The sequence below is a fragment of the Podarcis bocagei genome (genome assembly GCF_964188305.1).
Source record: "Podarcis bocagei genome assembly, chromosome: 2".
Lineage (NCBI taxonomy): Eukaryota > Metazoa > Chordata > Lepidosauria > Squamata > Lacertidae > Podarcis > Podarcis bocagei.
The window spans coordinates 12,589,753-12,609,526 of NC_138126.1; the positions used below are offsets into that span (position 1 = coordinate 12,589,753).

At 48.8% G+C, this 19,774-nt stretch overlaps 2 protein-coding genes across 5 annotated transcripts in view; one reads left to right on the forward strand and one right to left on the reverse strand.

Annotated features, from left to right (window-relative positions):
- LOC308581204 (zinc finger protein 174-like) overlaps positions 1-19,774 on the reverse strand; it is a 65,354-nt gene that overhangs the window by 39,615 nt on the left and 5,965 nt on the right. Inside the window, exon 4 of one of the 4 annotated variants that reach the window (XM_081183732.1) lies at positions 15,552-15,606. The exons of the other annotated variants lie outside the window; for them this stretch is intronic. The gene's annotated coding sequence lies outside the window, so the exon portion shown is untranslated. Of the gene's footprint in view, positions 1-15,551; positions 15,607-19,774 lie in introns of those variants that run through there. 4 annotated transcript variants of the gene reach the window in all.
- LOC308581234 (zinc finger protein RFP-like) lies at positions 1,302-15,430 on the forward strand. The gene is made up of 8 exons (XM_081183764.1): positions 1,302-2,043; positions 4,086-4,181; positions 4,930-5,160; positions 6,170-6,192; positions 8,290-8,399; positions 11,925-11,957; positions 13,231-13,260; positions 14,645-15,430. The coding sequence occupies exons 1-8, from the start codon at positions 1,618-1,620 to the stop codon at positions 15,160-15,162; spliced, it is 1,467 nt and encodes a 488-aa protein (XP_081039890.1). The 5' UTR covers positions 1,302-1,617; the 3' UTR covers positions 15,163-15,430.

Sequence of the window (19,774 nt, forward strand, 5' to 3'; positions counted from 1 at the left end):
TTTCCAGTCCCTGAGGAGGAAGCAAGGAACAGGGGTGACTTGGGAGCGTCGTTCTGTTGTCGGTGTTATGTACTGAAGTTCTCACCCTGGGCCAGCAGGGGGATACTGTAGATAGTTTTCACTCAGGTCCACATATGCAAATAAGGGATTGAAAGTGACAGTCAGTGATTGGCTAGTTACAGAAAGTGGTTCCTGTTGCGCTGTAGTGGAGCTCTGTATAAGCAGGCTGGCTGTACCCTTCAGTTCAGTTCTGTTCTGGCCTCTGAATAAACAAGAGCTGTTTGAAGAATCGCTGTGTCGTCTGATATGTTCAACCACAACTTAACCGCCTGTGAGTCCCCATTTGGCGTCGTGAGGAATCGTGTCGGGGCCCGAGGGGAAAGGAAGTCTCTTTGGAAAGAGGAGTAATGAAGTTTCAAGGACTGAAAGCCATGCAAGCCTTGATTTCGTAGGCTTTTCCACAGTTGTGCGTCTTTTCCTTTCGGTTCCCAGTTTATGGGCAAGGGGCTTGGCGTTTGTGGTTCGAATGTAATGGTTGTTTCCTGACTTGCGAAGATGGCAAGGTTTGTCCCGGCTGCGTGGCTTGCTGTGAGCTTGGGGGGTGGTGGGGTTTGAGGCCACAGCCTGCGCTGAAGGAGGAGCTGAGCTGTTTTGGGAGGGGAATAGCGGCCAAGCAAGGGGGCTGGGAGCGTAGCTTGGCAGTGCTAGTGTGGATGTGCCATGTACCCCGTGCTGATTGGCTCAGGCGCAGCGGTATGCAAATATCGAGTTCCGTTGTCTGGTCCACCCACCTAGGCTTGTCGGGTTTAAAGAAAGGGGCAGGAAGGGTAGCGCTGGATTGTTGAGGTTTCTGTGCTGCTCTATGTGACATTGAAGAGGAACAGGGGACCCCCCCCCCTTGCCGGCGAGCTGATGGTCTCATGCCCCCGTGTGCGTGTGTCCGTGAGCTGAGAGGGGCGGGGAACGGCTGTGGTGTGCGGCTTATGTGCCCCCCCTCCGTTCCGTAATGGGCTGGTACTCCTAGAAGCCCTAACAGAGCTGCCTTGGCTGGCAGGTTGTTTCTGGGGTTAATTTCAGGCGCTCGTGTTTCAAGCTCTGCTTGCCAGAGTGGGCGGTGCTGCCCCCTGGGAAAGGGGCAGGGTGGGGGGGATGGCCAGCAGACTTGGGAAAGCTAGCCTCACTGGGACAAGTTCATCAATTCCGTTGCGCTCATTAAACTAGGATATTTGCAATTGGATTTTGAATAATGTGCAATTAAAGGAGTTGTCTTGAGGGAATCAAGTCCCGCTTGCTCAATCAGAACTCGCCTCCATTTAGGGCAGCAGCCGATGTTCTCCAATTCAAAAAGGGCAAGGAAGCCTTTGAATGAAAATGTTACAGTATGAATACCACAAGTTGCTAGGTACCTGTGTGTTTGTGTGTGTGATCAAAAGAATGGGAAGCAATGAAGAATAAAGCATTCAGCAACTGCCAAGATCTGGGAACATGCTTTATTTTAAAATAAATAAACAAATCACGTGGTTCCTGAGTTCCTGAGTCATTTCCAGGAAAGGAAACACCCACTGACTAAACGCTGAGAAAGTGAAACTTAACTCCGGTCTTTGGCGTGAGGGAGCCATGGCTGCTTCTTGGCGTCCGGTCCAGAATCTTTGCGATGAAGCCACTTGCTCCATCTGCCTGGAATATTTTAAGGATCCAGTGATCATCTCAGAGTGTGGGCACAACTTCTGCCGATCCTGCCTGATCCAGTGCTGGGGGGAATCGGAGGCCGAGGCTTCCTGCCCTCAGTGCAGACAGAGAGTCCAGAGAAGGAGCCTCATCCCCAACCGGCAACTGGCAAACTTCGTAGAATTAATCAAGAATCTCAGCCTTCAAGAGGGAAAGGAGGAAGGAGGGAAAGGAGGAGTCTGTGAGAAACACCAGGAGCCCCTGAAGCTCTTCTGCAAAGTCCATGAAGCCCCCATCTGCGTGGTGTGTGACAAGTCAAAGGAACATGAAAATCACAAGGTGATTCCTCTGGAAGAGGCTTTGGAGGAATACAAGGTAGGAGATCCCTGGATCTGGAGGGGGAGAAATAGCTGTGGATTCAGGTCCGAAGTAGGCATGGCATGAATTGGTTGCTTCTTCCAAGGGGAAGCCTGAGGTCTGGGAGGAGGGAGTTGAAGTCTTTCTCTCTGCCAGGGGGACAAAGGGATCTTCCCTTGAAATACTCGCAGCAGCTTCAAATATTTGAACTGGGACTGTGGGAGGGAGAGAAAGGGTTAACCTCATTCACATCCCCCAGCAGGTTGCTTTGTATATATGAAGAACACTACAAGTGTAAATTGCATGTACACAACTAACTACAAGTCTCTTTTGGCTAGCAGGATGCTTCCTCAATGCCCTGCAAAGCAGAGAGCAGCAAGGGATCAGCTGGGGGGGGGGGACTGGTGGCCAGGAATTGACCACATAGTGCAGGATCCCTGCCCCGCAAGTATCTGTCTGACGCAGATTTAGGAGTGGGGGTGGAGTGGAAGCACCTACTAGTGAGGAGCAGGCTTATTCTGGGGGTGCTGTGGGGCCTGTGCAATGAGCTTTCAGTGGGGGAGGGGTGTCTGCTGAGGATCTCCTCCCATCCCAAATGGCAAAGGACTCGGTGGTTCCAGAGTAGCATCTGCAAAGACAAGGGGGGAAGATGACTTTGCCATGACAACTCAGAATTGGACCTGTTCTATTATATAAAAAAAGATAAGATTCTCATTCTGCTTCAGAAGAAACTTTATAAAATGCCTTTTAATCCATTTTAAAATAATTCACTTCTTCTACTACAGTGGTGCAAAAATGCTCCTGTGCCATGCAATGTCAATAATGCCACGTATTAGAAATAATAACGAAATGAAGCTGCCCCTTTGAACTTGTGGGATGGATTCTGGCCCAGGAAGAACTTCTTTGGCCCAGAAATGGAAGAAGCTCTTAAATCTCCCCTGGTGGTCCAAGCACACGTGGGCTCTGGCTACTGCAGAGAAAAGAACTGACAAGTAGCAGAAAACCACAATTGCCATCTGACCCAGTTAAGTGGCAGAGCAGTGGGGCCAAGAGGAAGGGTGGAAAAGCCCTAGGCTTGCAGAAGAGGGGCTTGGAATGGGTGAAGTTTTGAGAAGCGCTGCTCTGTCCCTGTCTCTCTAGCCTCTTGGGCTGCCTTTGCTCTTCTCCAGACTAGTTTGTTGCGCTAGAAAACTTTCCCACCCCAGTTCTGCCGTGCTTTTCAGCCAGTGTGCTGTGGCACCTGGGGGGCCTTGAATGATGCTCAGGGGGGCAACACTGGCCTCTGTCCTCCAGCTCTTTGTTGCAGCATCCCTGGCTACAAGCTCCCCTGGCGAATGGTGTCTCTGGGGCTGACCAGGGGGTGTGGGCTGCCAGGAGCTGAGGCGGCCTCGGAGGAAGCAAGGAAACTGGCGAGGGGCCCTTGCTGGTGGGAAGGGACAGACAAGTCCCAGGCCCCTGTGGGGCAGCGTGAGGAGGCACCTCTCTTTTGGGGCTCAGAGACCAAGAGAAGGACTCCTAAGGAGAGGGGAGAGGAGGCTGAGAGAGCCCTCCACAAGGGAGGGTGTTAGAGAAAGCGTGAGGGGCTGCAAGGAAGGGGGGGACCCAACTGGGATCCTGATCCCCACAGGGACACCACAGAAAGAAGGTAGTTGGACGAGGGAGTCATGCACCCAAAAAGGTTGAAAACCTCTAGACTCTTATTTCCTCCAGTAAACTACCTTGCTATTATAGCAAGGCCACCGGGCCCAAGAAACCTGTATAATATTCATCTGTCTCTGTGTCTCAATCAAACCTCTCTATCTCCACAAGGGAGGGTGTTTGAGAGGGTGAGGGGCTGCAAGCTCCGTAAGCAAGGGGGGACCTAACTCGGATCCTGACAGGGGTGCTGCAGAAAAAAGGTAGTTGGTCGAGGGAGTCATGCACCCAAAAAGGTTGAAAACCGCTAGACTCCAGTAAACTACTATGCTATTATAGCAAGGCCACCGAGCCCAAGAAGCCAGTGTAATATTCATCTCTCTGTGCGTCTCTTTCAAACATGAGTTTTTCCTTTTTCTTTTCAGGGAGAGATCCTTCACCACCTGGAGATTCTGAGGAAAGAGAGAGAGGAAATTCTGGCCTATCAAGCAGCCCTGGACAAGGAATGCAAAGACCTCCTTGTAAGTGCCACTCTTGTTACTAGGGAGGGAACAAGCACTTGAAGAGTCGAGTCAGGACTGAGGAGGGATGGGGAAATCTGCCCATTTCAGCTTCTCCCCATTTCTCCTTTTTCCATATCAGTCTGTTTATTCATTTATTATTCTGAAAATGAATCAGATGTTCCTTGTATAAATATTTTTATATGTACTTTACCCTCATAAATCCATTTTTTGTGAACATTACCTGGCTGGGTCAACCTTGAACAATTTACAGGTGTGAATTTCAAAGGATTGCTCTGTTTTGGTCTCCATACTTTTTCAGCAATAGCAAATTAGGTAAATTCACTTTTGAATGCAGCTAATTTGAGTTTATTTTCCATTGTTGTTTATTATATGAATAGCAGTGAAGGAGAAGCCTGAGGACTTGTGAGCTGAGAGGGTGGAAGTCGTTCAATTCAAATCCTGATTTACCATCAATATTACTAAAGAGTTGTCTTTCTATATGTACATTTTTACATCCCACATATCCATGGCTAGGGGAAAAATGCTCCTTCCTTTAGGCTGTAGCCCTCTGCAAAATAGAAATCAACAGAAACAGCAATGGAGAGGGCCTCCCCTCAAAATAAAGGTTTACTTCTTTAGTAACTGGAGGTTGGTTTCATGTCTCTGAAAAATCAGAAGTGTCCTCCCTGTGGAATTCTCACAATTCTCTTCCTGATGTTTTGAAGGCTGATCACCTTCCACACTCAGACCTCCTCTTTTCTTGCAGAAATTAACAGAAACGGAGAGGCTGAAGGCCGTGGAGAAGTTCAGAGAACTGCGCCAGTTCCTGGAAGAACAAGAAAAACGTCTGCTGACTCATGTGGAAGAGGTGGAGAAGGAGATTGCAGGGAGAAGGGATGAGCAGCTGTCCAGACTCTCCAGGAAACTCTCCTCTCTTGAGAGGATCATCCAGGAGATGGAGGAGAAGCGTCAGCAGCCAGCGAGTGTACTCCTGCAGGTAAGATGGTGGCAGGAACAGCCCAAGGCTCCAGGAAAAGGCTGCCCCTTTCATGTATGCAAGGAGTGCAGGGGCTGAGATGATGGAGCCTCTAGTCAGGTTTGCAATGGACAGGAAGACCCAAGAGACCTGGGATGCTTAACTCACCTGAATGCAGACTAGAGATTCGTCTGTGTTCTTGATGGAACGGGAGATGATCTTCTGCCCTTTGCTGATGCTTTGTCTCCGAACGCCTTTCAGCTGTGGGGGCTTCATCTAGGATGCGTTCAGGCCTCCTTCCGACATGAGCCGGTCTCTTGACCAAGCTTCTCTTCCCGTTCCCTCCATGATTTCTGGGTTGATCCCCTTCCCCATGGAGACAGATCGGCCCAAAATGGTGCTCAGTCACAGTGAGCAAAGAGCAAGACAGAGGGACTCATCCAGACTGCTGCTTGTCCCACTCCTTTCCTCCAGGAAAACCCTATTTTTACTGCTGATTTAGAGTAAACATCAACCAGGTTTTCTCTGGGTTGACGTTTGCTTTGATGTTACACTAAGGAGCAGGTTTTTCCTGAGGGAAAGTGGCAGCGCAAACCTTTCTGGGCACAGGAAGAGCAGAAGTGTGGGTGACCCCAAAGAAACACTGAGCTGTTTTTTTACCCCTTGGGAGGCATTTTATGCTGCAGGTGCTTTTTTAATTTCCAGGTGGAAAATAGCATTTGAAATTTGGGGACAGGGACAGTGCCGTGGCAGGATTATCCTTTAGGCTTACGTTTGTCTGAATAGCACAATGCAAACTGGATTAAGGTTATTAAAAAATGGAAATGTGGAGAACTTGAAATTGAAACAATTCATAATTTCAGATTGGAAAAATAAAAGCTGTGAGAAACCCAAACTGGCTGATTCCGCCATCCCTACCCTAAACCTTGGCATGTGCCAGGCAGACTGACATCCGAGGGGCAGGGTCTGAGGGGGTCTTCCTAGTGTGGCCTGTGGTGTGCAGTGAATCCCCTTCTCTTTTCCCCTCTAGGATGTGAGAAGGACCTTGCAGAGGTAAGTGGATCTGGCTCATTTCCATTAGCATCACTCTTTGAAGCTGAGATGCAAGAACCTCAGACATGGCCCTCCAGGGGCTGCAGGGGGGAGACTGGAGGACTCACTCCCTGCAGCACCTCACAGGTAAAAGTAGAGGCCCCTCTTCTGAACTTGTAGCCCCCCAATTCTCCCTCCAAGGATCAAGGTCAACTGCCTCTTCCCTCCCTCCCCACATCCCTTCACAAAGGGATGGGGGCTCTTTTCTTTCTCTTGCACTTTCTGTTCATGGACTTTGTGGTAATTTCAAACATCTAGAAGAGAAAGTGCCAAAGATGCTTGGGAAGAGCTTAGGACATATTTCAATTTCCAACTAGAAGCCCCTCAACTCTGGTAACTCAGCCCCTTTGAGGCACTAAGGGAGGGACAGTCTGTTGGTCTACAATAGGTGGGTTCTTTTTCTTGGGAGCGTTTCCAGCGTGAGAGGCTGAAGGTGGTCTTGAGTGGGGGGTGAAAGTCAGGTTGTTTGATGCCTCTGGAGGGAGAGTCCAATTGGGCATGGAGTTGTGCCCTTCCTGGGTGAGAGAGGGGGTGAAGGGAGGGTGGAGGTTGCTCTCCTTGACCACTGGGCAGTTTTGGACATCACTCACATCCTCTGGAGAAGCTCAGGGAGGGAGGGAGTGCAGGCATTCCACCTCAGGGGTCTCGTTAATAATCATAAATTTAATAATAATAAATTTTATTTATATCCCGCCCTCCCCAGCCGAAGCCGGGCTCAGGGCGGCTAACAACAATCAAATAATCAAACAGTCAAATAGTCACACAATTTAAAAATATTTCATTATAAAATTAATTAAAATCAAATTGATGGCAACCAATTAAGCAAAATTCTGTGCAGGTTGCCAGAGGAGGGAGTCAGGCTGGGCCCTGACCAAAGGCCTGGTGGAACAACTCTGTCTTGCAGGGCTTGCAGACAGATGTCTGGTCCCGCAGGGCCCTGGTCTCTTGTGACAGAGCGTTCCACCAGATTGGAGCCGCAGCCGAGAAAGCCCTGGCTCTAGTTGAGGCCAGCCTAACCTCTCTGAGGCCTGGGACCTTGAGGATGTTATTATTTGCAGACCGTAGGTTTCTCTGTGGGGCATACCAGGAGAGGCGGTCCCGTAGGTACGAGGGTCCTAGGCCGTATAGGGCTTTAAAGGTTAAAACCAGCACCTTAAACCTGATCCTGTACTCCACCGGGAGCCAGTGCAGCTGGTATAGTACCGGATGAATGTGATCTCGCAGCAAAGACCCCATAAGGAGTCTCGCCGCGGCATTCTGCACCCGCTGGAGTTTCTGGGTCAGTCTCAAGGGCAGCCCCACGTAGAGCGAGTTACAATAATCCAGTCTGGAGGTGACCGTCGCATGGATCACAGTGGCTAGGTCAGGGCGAGAGAGATAAGGGGCCAACTGCTTAGCTTGGCGGAGATGAAAAAATGCCGCCTTTGTTATAGCTGTAATCTGCGCCTCCATAGAGAGGGAGGTATCGAAGATTACACCCAAACTCTTAACGGACGGTGCTGGCACTAATTGCACCCCCGCAAGAGATGGGAGTTTCCCCCTCGATCCCATATCGTCCCGCCCCAGCCAGAGGACCTCTGTCTTCAAAGGATTTAACTTCAACCGGCTCCCACGTAACCATCCAGCCACAGCTTCCAGACATCTGGTCAGTGTGTCTGGGGCCGAGTCAGGATGGCCATCCATCAACAGTTACAGATAGGTAGCTGTGTTGGTCTACCATCCATCCATCAACAGATAGAGTTGGGTGTCATCAGCATACTGATGACGTTCTTAAGTCCTGGCACCTTCCCAGAAAGTTGTTAGGGAGCAGCATCATTGGAAGCCATGGGGGCCCTCCGGTGGTGTCGCTTGGGGTTACATCTTGTCCCTTGTTCTGTTTAGCATCCTTACGAAGCCACTGACAGCTGTCCTCAGGGGTTTTGGACTGAGGTCTCATCTGTGGTAGAAATAAACCTTTTGGGAAATAAACTTCCACTTTGTTCATGTTATTGAGATCTCCTGCAATAATCAGGGAGACGGGGCCACAATGGGGCCATTCACTGTTTTTCTTTTCACCAGGTATGAGAAAAGAGAGAGTCCAGAGAAGCCACTGGCTTTCCCTCCAGAACTGAGGAACAGGATCTTGGAATCCTGTGATTTTGTGGAGGATGCAATTAAACAATTAAAAGGTATTGAAAACTGGCTGCCAGGATTTCACCCTGGGAATTCTGTTTCTTCTTCAGAACTGAACATGCCAGGCTCTTATTGCATGGAATTGAGTAACCCCAGGATACCTTCCTTCTTGGTGCTCCAGCCTTCATTTCCTGTTCTCCAGAATGGCCCATGTTTATTGTGATGCTGGGAAAGAAAGCCTGAACCAGAGTGTAGAGCAAAGTCAGGATTTTTTCCTCCCATGTGCATCTGTTTACAGTTATACGAAACCTCCTTTTCCTTGTGGTTCCCTGTCTGCACAATCTGAGTTTGTCCTTTTGGAGGTTCTCCTGCTCTGAATGGAGTCAAAGGGCATTAAGAAGCCCCCAGTTCCCCCTCTGCCTCCTGCTCAGGCTTGTTTCTCAGCCGTGGAGCCAAGGCCTGAGCCATCTCCTCCTCAGAGGTCCCCCTGCAGCTGCCATATCTAGGTCTTCGGCCTTCAAGATCTCCTGAGAGTTCCCCCATTGGGAGAGGAAGCAAGAGCACATGAGCCCCAAAGGGCACAATTATGCTTGTTAACTGTTGTGTATTGAGTCAAAGGATCTTATATCTGTATTATTATTGTCTGTATCAGGCATCCACCCCACAGATGCTAAGATTAAGGCCATCATCGAGGCACCACGACCACAGAACAAGACGGAGTTGCAGTCATTCCTGGGACTTATTAACTTTTATCATTCGTTCTTACCCCAGAAAGCTTCGGTAGCTGAACCATTACATAGGCTGTTGCAGAAAAAGAATGTGTGGCGATGGGGGCAGGGGCAGCAGAAGGCCTTTGACTCCTTGCGAGGAATGCTGAGTAGCAGGAGCGTCCTTGCTCATTATGATGAGTCAAAGCCGCTGGTCCTGGCATGTGATGCCTCTCAATACGGCCTGGGGGCAGTGCTGAGTCATAGGGAACCGGATGGGTCGGAAAAGCCCATCTCTTTCTATTCCCGTACGTTGTCGCCCACGGAGCGCAACTATGCTCAAATTGACAAAGAGGCGCTTGCAATTGTGGCAGGAATCAAAAAGTTCCATGATTATGTGTACGGTCGCCATTTCTCCATTGAAACGGACCACAAACCACTGTTAGGGCTGTTCAACCCGAACAAACAAACGCCACAAATTCTCTCCCCCAGAATGTTGCGTTGGTCTATATTCCTGAACGGGTTCCAGTACACCTTGACCCATGTGCCGGGGAAACGGTTGTGCCACGCTGATGCGCTGAGTCGATTGCCCCTTCCTGGCGGGAGCAATGAGGATCCTGCTCCAGCGGAGCACATAATGATGCTGGAAACACTTCTGGGGGCTCCTGTAATGGCTACTGATATAGCTGAGAAAACGAGGAAAGATGCTGTTCTCTCCCGTGTGCTCACTTGGGTGGGGAGGGGGTGGCCAGGTGGTCCGCATGAAGGCAAATTCAGGCCTTATACGACAAGGCAGCACGAGTTCTTGAGACGCTTCACATGGGACACCCGGGAATGGTCAGGATGAAGTCGCTAGCCCGATGTTATGCGTGGTGGCCTGGAATGGACCAGAACATAGAAAAATGGGTACGAACATGCAAGGCATGCCAAGAGGTGCGGCCAGAAGTGGCCAGAGCACCAGTCCACGGGTGGGAGCAGTCCAGATCTCCCTGGAGCCGGCTGCACTTAGATTTTGCTGGGCCATTCCAGGGGAAGGTCTTTTTGGTTATCGTCGATGCATATTCCAAATGGTTAGAAGTGGCGATCGTCCCTAGCATGGCATCAGCTGCCGTAATCAAGGTGTTGAGGCAGCTGTTTGCAACCCACGGGTTACCTGAGACCATTGTATCAGATAATGGGGCAGCTTTTGTATCCCAAGAATTCAGGGCATTCTTGGCTGATAACTTCATAAGAGGGGTCACATCCGCGCCCTTTCACCCATCCTCCAATGGGCAGGCTGAGCGCATGGTAAGAACAGCCAAAGAATCCATTGCGCGCTTAATGGAGGGTAACTGGTCAGCTCGCATCGCGCGAATGTTATTTTTGCAGCATGCGACGCAGTGTACTGCAACGGGCAAGTCGCCAGCTGAGCTGCTTTTGGGTAGAAGACTGGTAACGGTGCTGGATTATGTCCACCCGGATAAAATGCCAAACCGTAATTCAAGAGCAACCCCCCAGGCTGAGACTGACACAACAAGGTATCTCGCCCCTGAAGATCTGGTCTGGGTGAGGAACTATTCACGAGGTTCGCGGTGGGTGGCTGGTGTGGTCACCCGGGCTAGTGGACCTGTGTCCTATTACGTGACCTTGGAAAATGGGCAAGTTTGGAAGAGACATATAGATCAGCTGAGGCGCCGGGCGCTCAGCAGGGAGGAGCCAGATAATTCATCCCTGGCTAACGACGCAGAGCTGCAAGACCAGAGTGAAAATGGCCCAGAGGTGCAGTCACCAGGGGCTTCAGCAAATGAACCAAGGTCTGCTAGTCCTCATGATGACGAGGTACAGATAGGGGACCCTGAGATGTCTGGGACTCCATCTGTTCCTGACGAAACCCCTAGAGCAGCCCCTCTACCACAGGTAACACCCAATCCAGAACCGGCAACACCCGTTGTCAGGAGATCAAGTAGAAGTTGTAGGACCCCACAGTACCTGAGAGATTACGTCTGCTGTGCTCACTAGGGGGGGAGGGGTGTTGTGTATTGAGTCAAAGGATCTTATATCTGTATTATTATTGTCTGTATTTGCATTAGGGTAAAGTAACTGCCTTTTGGTTTCAGAGGGTACAGCTACTATTGGTTCATTTAAGCTGCTGTATTTGGATCCTCTGTCTTATTGGTTTCCTCCAAAAGGCAGGACTGTGATTGCCTGATATTGTTCCCTCCAAAATGTATCCTTTCTAGCTAGTCCCTGTCCCTGTAAATGTAGCTCTCCCCTCCTCAGGCCTCAGTCTTGTTTGCTTTAATAAAGAAGTGTTACTAGAGAACTGTCTCCAGCATATTATGTCAAGAGAAATCACAAACCCCACGTCACAACATTAACAACCTTAAAGATTTGTAGAAGGTTTGTGAGGGAGGACTTTCTTTTGCCTGAGAGCTCTGCCAATCCTTCCTCATCAAACTTCACTTCTCCTTATGTTTCACAATTTTGGCTTTAATGATTTCCCCCACCACTTTACTTGGGGAAGATGTTAAGGCTGCCTCCATCTCCCCTCTGCCTCCTTTTACGGGATTCCAATTGCTCTGCCTCCCCTCCAGTCCTCCAGTGTAGAGCCCAATTTAGGGACAAAGTTCAGAGACCAGCAGGATTCATGCTGAATACTTTTATTCTCTTATTTGTAAGCTTGCTTTGATTGCTGAGTTTTAAATCTTTAGTTATTTTCATAGATTCTTCCTATGATTTTCTTGTTTTTAATTATTTTTTTGTACAATTTAATTAATATTTAATAATTGTGCTTGAATTTAAGGATGCCACGTTATGAAGTGTTACTTTTGCATGGAGATTTATTTCTGGTGGAAGAGTGTTGCCCTTACACTTTATATCTTTTTGCTTCCTCAGATGCTCTGTTATACAGAAAACCGATTCAGAAAGGTAAATTTCCAGGGGAGGAACAATTTGACAGGAGGGATGGGGACTGATATTTCATGGGTTTTGAGCAGTCTGTTCTGCAGACTTTGGGACTCCCATCAATGGCGTCACTCAGGGAAACAGTCCTCTACTGGCGTTTGGGTTCTTTGTCTGCCCCATTAATGAACTGGGAGGGAGGTTGAAGCCTTGGATTGGGGGCAGAGCTTGTCCCTGCGAAGAACCTGCCCACCAGTCTGAGTTCCATTCCTGCCTATAGACAATTATCCTGGTTTTTTGTTTAATTTTATAGATTTTGCTTTCTTTCATAAAATGTATATACTGCTTTGTGGTAGGAAAAAGCCTCAGAGCCTTACAATATCTTACAAATGCCCTTAAGGAGAATCCTGCAGGGTCAGTTAAATATCCATCTTGTCCAGTTCTCATGTATAAGGAATATCCCTTGCATTTTGTTTTCCCTCCACACAATCTGAGGATGATATTTTGGGGCTTCTCTAGATTTGCTTGGATTTCTCCCTCGTGAAGTGTGTTAAGAAGGGCACCCGCAAGCACCCAGTCCCTCCTCCACCTCCTGCCAGGCTGGTCTCCCAGCAGCAGAGCCAAGGCCAGAGCCGCCTCTTCCTCAGTTTCAACCTCACCAGCCGTTTCTCGTGCTTCAGCCATGCCAATCTCCTCAGAGTTCCCCCAGTTCTTAGGAGATCAGCCCCATTCCATGAGAGAAGACTTCCCATTGCAAGAGACCCTTGGAAGTACAGTGCAAAGCTCTGCCGATTTTTCCTGTGCAATTTGGTTTGTCAGCATACTTGGAAATTCCAGTTTCAACAGCTTTTCCCCACCAGTTTACTTGGGGCAGATGTTAAACCTTTCTTCATCCATCCAGTTCAGACCCCCATTTCATTTGTGGATTTTGAATGATTGTATTCCACCATTTTCTAGTATGGTTTACCATTTATGATTTTCCCATGAAATCATGGAATGGCAGAGTCTGAAAGGATCCCAAGGATTATCTAGTCCAGCCCCCTGCAATGCAGGAATTGCAACTAAACTCGTTAGTTGTTTTAATTCCTTAGGCCTAGTGATATTACATTCTCAAGAATTATATTTTGGAGAATAATTAACATCACTACTTAGTCCTACAGTTGTCTTCTTTGCATGATTTCACCTTTTGCTTGAAATAAGGAAACAACAGAGGCTATGTTATGGTGATGATTTGTAAAAAAAGATTTATTTTTTAGCTACTGCATTGTAGCCTGTTAAGCCTGTCTTTTTGCTTCCTCAGATGTTCAGTCATTCAGAAATCTTCAGAGAGGTAAATTTCACATGGAGACCCCAATTCTCAGGACGGGACTAGTGTTTCATGGGGGTCAAGAGTCTCTTCTGTACAGCTTGACTCTGGCCCTGCTGTTTGTAGCACAAAGGCAGAGAGGGTGGACTTGAAGGTGCAGAAGGGGGGAGGGAGAAACTGCCCAGAAGGATCAGCTAAAAGAGGGAAGAGTTTCATTCCTGCCTAGAGAGAGTTGGGTTGCTTTTCCATGTGAGCTTTTTCTCAGACAGGTCCTCTATTTTCATGATTAAAATTTCTCCCCTGGGCGGATTTTTAAAATTTGGCAAAATGTCTCAAGTTGCTTGGTTTGGTTTACAGTAACCCGTGAAAAAATTTCTAGTGCATTAGACTCAGATCTAAGGCACCCAGCTAAGCTAGCCTAGAGCAGAGAATCGCAACAGAGCAGCATCTTAAGCTAGCCACATCCTGTATAAAACCCTTCTCTTGTGGCTGAACTAAAAGGACGCTGGCTCAGCTACAAGATCTTGGAGGAGTCTGGGAGGGCAAGAGTTAACACCCCCCTGCCCTTAAGGAAAGTCCATATGTAGGGCAACCCCACACTTGCCTGTCATGACTGTCTAAGCTCCTAACTGGTAACTTTTTGAGTTATTCCCTCTTCCCTCCATGGAACTAGTCTTATGTTATATATGACATCCAAAAGAGAAGCATGGAATAAGCTCTCCTTTGTAAAATTGCTGTGCTACTTGCCTTTTATTTTCCCCAGACTTCCAAGATGGTGGGGAGGAAGGCAAAGACAGGCCAAGTGGGTGAGAGAGATGGAGAGCAGGAATAAACAGGCTCCCCATTTAACACAATTTTCACTTGTAGGCACGAGGCCCAGAACATGACCCCCGCGAAAGTGAGGGGAGGCTTATATGTGGTTTTATGTTGTATTTTTATGCTGTGAACCACCGTGAGACCTATGGATGAAGGGCAGTATGCAAATATAAAATTATTATTATTATTACGGGGGGGTCCTCATATCCCAGCCCAACCCAGAGCTCCCCAAAGGCCAATCCCCTCTCCTGCCTCCTCCAATTCTCCTCTCTTTCTCCTTAGATAACACAGAAGAGATGAGTAAAAGGTTTCCTGCTTGGTTTTTCCCCTTAGAAAATGCCTGGTTTGAGAGGAGGGCAGGCACAATACACATCGGATATAAGAAAGTGAGGGAAACTGATTTAAAAACCATCAAGGAAGATATTTATTCTGATGAGAATCTGCAAGGAGGAGTCTCAGTCTAGCATGCGATGCAAAGAAATCTGAAAGGGAATCTGGTGTTTGGGGGTGTTTTTTATTTATCAGGATGCCCATTTCTGTCTCTCAGCTGACTCTGCATATTCTTCTCTTTCCCTCATCTTCTCCCCAACAGCAAATGTCACTCTGGATCCAGACACAGCCCATCCCAGGCTCATCCTGTCCGAGGATCGGAAAAGCGTGAGAAGGGGAGACAAACCTCAAGCCCTGCCCAACAATCCTGAGAGATTCAGTTACCGGCCTTGTGTGTTGGGACGTGAGGGATTCACAGAAGGCAGACATTTCTGGGAAGTCACTGTGGGAAGTGGGGAATATTGGACTCTGGGGGTTGCCAGGAAGTCTGTGGAGAGAAAGGGCTATTTCGACTTCAGTCCTGAGGAAGGGATCTGGGCTGTGGGGAAGTGGGGAGGGGAGTACTTGGCCTGGACATCCCCTGATTACTCTCTTCTGTCCCTGAGTGAGGAGCCCAGGAGGATCCAGGTGACTCTGGAGTATGAAGGGGGACGTGTGTCTTTTTCTGACGCTGACTCAGGAGCTGAACTCTACACGTTCTCAGGAGCCTCGTTCTCTGGAGAGACCCTCCTCCCTTTCTTTGATCTGGGAGGATATGAAACCCACCTCAGTATCTCCTGAGGGGACTAAATCTGCCTCTCAGGCCCAGCAGGAGTTTCTCTCCAGACCAGAGTGACTGTCATAAAAACCATTTACCCGCCAAGAGCAGGTTGGGCAGTTTTCCAAGGGCCCTTTGAGAGGATTCATTCCAGTCAAAATCAGCAGAAATAACAAAACAAAGATGGGTTGCTCTTGCTTTGCATTTTCCTTCCTTTTCCCAGAATTCCCTCTGCAGCTTCTTAGAGACACAGTCACACTTTAGGAGTCCTAATAAATTTTCTCACCTTCAGTCTTGTTTTCCATTTGAGGTGTCTGATTTGGCAGAGGATGATACTCTTGATCCCAGGGTTGTGGGTCTGAGCCCCACGTTGGGCAAATGTTTCCTGCACTGCAGGGGGTGGGACTAGAGGACCCTCAACTCTGTAATTCTAGGAAACCTTCCTCTCCCCACAAGACCTTATGCAGCTGTGAAAATGCATGCATTGTTGGATTAATAGAGGAGTATAAAATGAACCCATGTCACGCAGGATAGCTTCTTGCTCTAGAGGCCTCAGACGGGAAGAAAAATAAAAAAAATTGAACAGGGCATCATCTTCAAATGCCCTCTGCAAATACAGCCTCACCATCTCCACACATTGCCAGAAGTAAACCTCATTGCATTGAGTGGGGCTTCTGCTCAGTTAAATGTGTTTTGAGTGGATGCATTAACGTTCCTTATTTACAGGCTGGATTCTGTCTATCGGGGGCATCAAATGGGGTGTCCTCTGGATAATGCTGGACTCCAACTCCCCTCTGACCCATCCAGCATGGCCAGGCGACAGAGAGGATGAGAGTTGCAGTCTGGCAGCTTCCAGAAGGGGCCCCATGGCCTGTGCTGCCCCATACATTATGCAGGGCACCTTCCCTGTGTTCCTGAGCCCCACTCCAAATACACAGTGCTCCCCCAAGGAGCGTCATTTCAGCACCAGGTGCATCTGATTTCTCTCCTGGGATACTAACAGCTGGAACAACACATGCCTGTGGAATTGACCCCTCTCAAAGATCAGGCAGGACTCACTCTGGCTCCACTATCAGGGCCACTGACTACTGACCGGTGCAGCCTGCTCTCCTTTCCCTGCATTTCCCACAGGGTGGTGGCACATGATGAAATAAATACACCTTCCCCCCCCCCCACCTGCCTGAGCGCCACCTCCCCTTCCTCCATCCCCTACATGATGTTGGCCTCATTTGTGTGTCATCATAAGTTCCCTGGGAGCCTCCATTCACCACGTGGAAAGACACAAAAGTGTCCCATTTGGTCCAGCGCCCAAGAGGGGCCACCCAGACGCCTGTGGAAAACCTGCAAGGAGGACCAGAGAGCAAAAGCAGCCTTGCCCCACCTGCAGCCTTCAGCAAACCAATCTTTACAAGCATGGGCGCCAACTTGAATAAAAATATTATTGGCGAGGGGAGCAGATAAGCCCTAATCCCCTCCACCTTCGGCTTGGTTTTATCCCTCGGTCCCCTCCAGCACCTTCCCCTGCTCCTTGGCGGTGGCATGCACCCCTTGCCCCGGGCTGTAGGAAAATGGTTGTTTGTACCTACATGACAAGATGGATGCCAGGATGGAAATTTACTATAGTTTGACCTTTTGATACTGCAGGCTGTGTTAGGCATGATGAGCGCGTGATCGCCTCATGCAAGGAAGGTGATTGGTTCTTATTGTATGGCTTGATAATGGGGTGATCCCCATATTTGGTGTTTGTCTTGCATAATGGTTGATACACTGTTGTACTGTTCTTAATAAAAATGCTGGGCTGCAGCTCCAGAGAGGCCTTTTTTCTCTCTCTCTCCTGAAGCTGTTAGACCCTTTACAAAAAAGCATCCTGGTGTGAGACTGATTTATTTTGTGACGAGCAGGCCCTCGTCAATACTGCCCTCGTCACCGGGCACCTTGAGTTGGGGGTCTGGCCCGATGCCCACCCCCACTGCTGACAGGCAACACCACGCAGCCCCTTCCACACCATCCTTGGTCCAAAAAGCAGCCCTCATTACAAATGGGAGGGGCCAAAGGCCACATTGGGAACACCAGGGAGAAGCTGACTGGAGTGGCCACTTTGCCTAGAATGGACAATGCCCCCCAAAAAACACACTCACACACACACAAATGTTGGCTGTGTCCCTAACACATTTCTCTTGCATTGGCAGTCAGAATGCAGAAAAACAATGTGAGCAATAAACATGTTCAAGAATGCTGTTTGAAGGCGCACAACACAGTATGACTTAAAAAGACACAACGGATGAAACATCAGGGCTTAGACTGAACCCTTTTTAAAGCAGGCCATGCTGGGAATAGGCTTACATAGAACTGATCAAATGCCAATATTGCATGAGGTTGCAGAGCAGAGAGAGAGAGAGAAACAAATAAGGGTTATTCTATCGCTGCGGCTCAGAGCTGTCTTGGGCTCTTCTGCAACTGTCACCTGGTAACAGTCACTCCATCACTGTTTCTACCCCAAATGGTCATTATAACTTGAAGAACTAGTACCTGAGCTTCTTCCTTTCCTCCTCCCTCCCTATTCCCCTTTCCTTTTATGTCACCTATTTTAGCTTGTTTTTCATTGATCTGTGAAACTGCATTCTTATTTTACCACAAACAGATCCTTATGTTCAAAGAAAGTGGTTTGAGAAGCACATTCACACTAAATCAAGCATTGCTGCAACCAGCAAGTTTTCAAACCGTAGTGATGGGTGGAGAAGAGACACAAACTGCTATGACTGTTGGAAACGCAGCTTAAATTGTGGCAAGGTGTTGTGAGCAGGTGCTAGCAACCTGGGTCTCTAGTGCTAGTGAAATGGCTTATTCCCCCCTCACCCCACTTTTTCTCCCCAAAACAGCTCTGTGAGGATGACTGGTATCAGGAAGAGCAACTGGTCCAGGGGACTCTGAATCCCTAAAGCTAGAAAGGGACTTGAACCCAGCTCTCCCCAAGCCCAGGTTTCTAGGCATATAGTTGTCTCCCCCCTCTCTGCTGTCAAGGAGGGCCGGTTGAAAAGTTATGCATTTACCTGCTTGCGCATATTGTTGTTGCTGTTTAGTCGTCTCCAACTCTTCGTGACCCCATGGACCAGAGCACGCCAGGCACTCCTGTCTTCCACTGCCTCCCGCAGTTTGGTCAAACTCATGCTGGTAGCTTCGAGAACACTGTCCAGCCATCTCGTCCTCTGTCGTCCCCTTCTCCTTGTGCCCTCCATCTTTCCCAGCATCAGGGTCTTTTCCAGGGAGTCTTCTCTTCTCATGACGTGGTCAAAGTACTGGAGCCTCAGCTTCAGGATCTGTCCTTCCAGTGAGCTCTCGGGGCTGATTTCCTTCAGAATGGAGGGTTTGATCTTCTTGCAGTCCATGGGACCCCGCCTTATTTTGGTGACAGTTGTTTTAAATTTCTTTTAATTACTGTCTTTAATGGTTGTAACCTGGCGGTAAAGGGCTAATTCATTGCAAGAATAAGAATAAGTGGGGAGCTTTATCCTCCAAGTCACACTCCAAATTTAATTTCTTAACATGCTAAGCAACTGGGAGCTGCTTCTCTCGCCCAGTGGAGCAAGCAGTTTGCATTCTTTTCTCCATTTTCTCTCTGCTCAAATCACAAGGCTTCGTTTTCTGGTGTTCTCTTAAGTTGCACAGATGGTCGGAGATTCTCCCACCATTGGGGCTTTAGCGTGGCTCTAACACCAATCAGATGTTTGGAAGCTGTGGCTGGATGGTTACGTGGGAGCCGGTTGAAGTTAAATCCTTCGAAGACAGAGGTCCTCTGGCTGGGACGGGATGATATGGGATTGAGGGGGCAACTCCCATCTCTTGCGGGGGTGCAATTAGTGCCAGCACCATCCATTATGAGTTTGGGTGTAATCTTCGATAGCTCCCTCTCCATTGAGGCGCAGATTACAGCTATAACAAAGGCGGCATTTTTTCATCTCCGGCAAGCAGTTGGGTCCTTATCTCTCTCGCCCTGACCTAGCCACTGTGATCCACGTGACGGTCACCTCCAGACTGGATTATTGTAACTCGCTCTACGTGGGGCTGCCCTTGAGACTGACCCAGAAATTCCAGCGGGTGCAGAATGCCGCGGCGCGACTCCTTACGGGGTCCTCGCTGCGAGATCACATTTACCTGGTGCTATACCAGCTGCACTGGCTCCCGGTGGAGTACAGGATCAGGTTTAAGGTGCTGGTTTTAACCTTTAAAGCCCTATACGGCTTAGGACCCTTGTACCTACGGGACCGCCTCTCCTGGTATGTCCCACAGAGGAACTTACGGTCTTCAAATAAAAACATCCTGAAGGTCGCAGGCCACAAAGAGGTTAGGCTGGCCTCAACTAGAGCCAGGGCTTTTTCGGCTGCGGCTCCAATCTGGTGGAATGCTCTGTCACAAGAGACTAGGGCCCTGCGGGACTTGACATCTTTCCGCAGGGCCTGCAAGACAGAGCTGTTCCACCAGGCCTTTGGTCAGGGCGCAGCCTGACTCCCTCCTCTGGCAACCTGCACAGAATTTTGCTTAATTGGTTGCCATCAATTTGATTTTAATTAATTTGTACAATGGAATGTTTTTAGAATGTTGCACTATTTTATTGTTGTTAGCCGCCCTGAGCCCGGC